This window comes from Eimeria mitis, genomic scaffold, assembly GCF_000499745.2.
Source record: "Eimeria mitis Houghton genomic scaffold, Emh_scaff2924, whole genome shotgun sequence".
NCBI lineage: Eukaryota > Apicomplexa > Conoidasida > Eucoccidiorida > Eimeriidae > Eimeria > Eimeria mitis.
Genome location: NW_013571265.1, coordinates 3046 through 3864, shown reverse-complemented (window position 1 = coordinate 3864; position 819 = coordinate 3046). Strand labels below are relative to the sequence as shown.

The 819-nt window shown below is 60.3% G+C and overlaps 1 protein-coding gene across 1 annotated transcript in view; it reads left to right on the top strand.

Moving 5' to 3' along the window:
* Positions 1-819, top strand: part of EMH_0060330 (uncharacterized protein) — a gene marked incomplete at both ends in the record, with an annotated part of 5428 nt that overhangs the window by 2607 nt on the left and 2002 nt on the right. The window contains 2 exons of the mRNA XM_013497784.1: positions 131-374; positions 553-734. Of these exons, the coding sequence (XP_013353238.1) occupies positions 131-374; positions 553-734 (426 nt within the window). The remainder of the gene's footprint in view (positions 1-130; positions 375-552; positions 735-819) is intronic.

Below are 819 nucleotides of genomic sequence, written 5' to 3'. Positions count from 1 at the left end.
CAGACACAATACACAAATTATTAAACATGCAGCAGCAAGAGCTCCTCCTCCTGCTGCTCCTGCTGCTGCTCCTGCTCCTGCTGCTGCTGCTGCTGCTGCTGATGGTGGTGGTGGTGGTGAGGGTGGTGAGGGTGAGGGGGGGGAGGGGGGTGGTGGGGGTGGTGGGGTTGCTGCGCCGGTTGTGCTGCTGCATCAGCAGCTGCAGCAGCTGCAGCAGTTCAGAGGAAACTGGAGTATACGCCAGTACCTGCAACAGCAGCAGCAGCAGCAGCAGCAGCAGCAGCAAAATATGACGTTGAGGGGGCTGCTGCAGCACCAAGAGTCTCTTAACCAAAAATTTAATAAAAGGCTGCAGACATATCAATGGAGAGACTGTGAGCAACCTGCTGCTGCTGCTGCTGCTGCTGCTGCTGCTGCTGCTGCTGCTGGTGATACTGATACGGATACTGATGCAGCAGCAGCAACAGCAGCAGCAGCAGCAGCAGCAGCAGCAGCAGCAGATACTCAGGGGGGCCCCCAAACAAGTGGGTATTGTCTCTGCGTCCCCTTCAGCAAAATCTGCTGCCGTTTCTGTACAATCAATAATCCTGCTGCTGCTGCTGCAGCAGCAGCAGCAGCAGAAGCTGCAGCAGCAGCAGCAACTGCAGCAGCAGCAACAACACCAACAACAACACCCGAAACACAACAAAGCCCCCCAAATGTCTCCCCTGGGGGCCCCCCCTTGGGGGCCCCTGGTGGGGGCCCCCCCTCGGGTGCTGCTTGGGGGCCCCCCTCGGGGGCCCCTGGGGGCCCCCCCTCGCGTGCCGCTTGGGGCCCCCC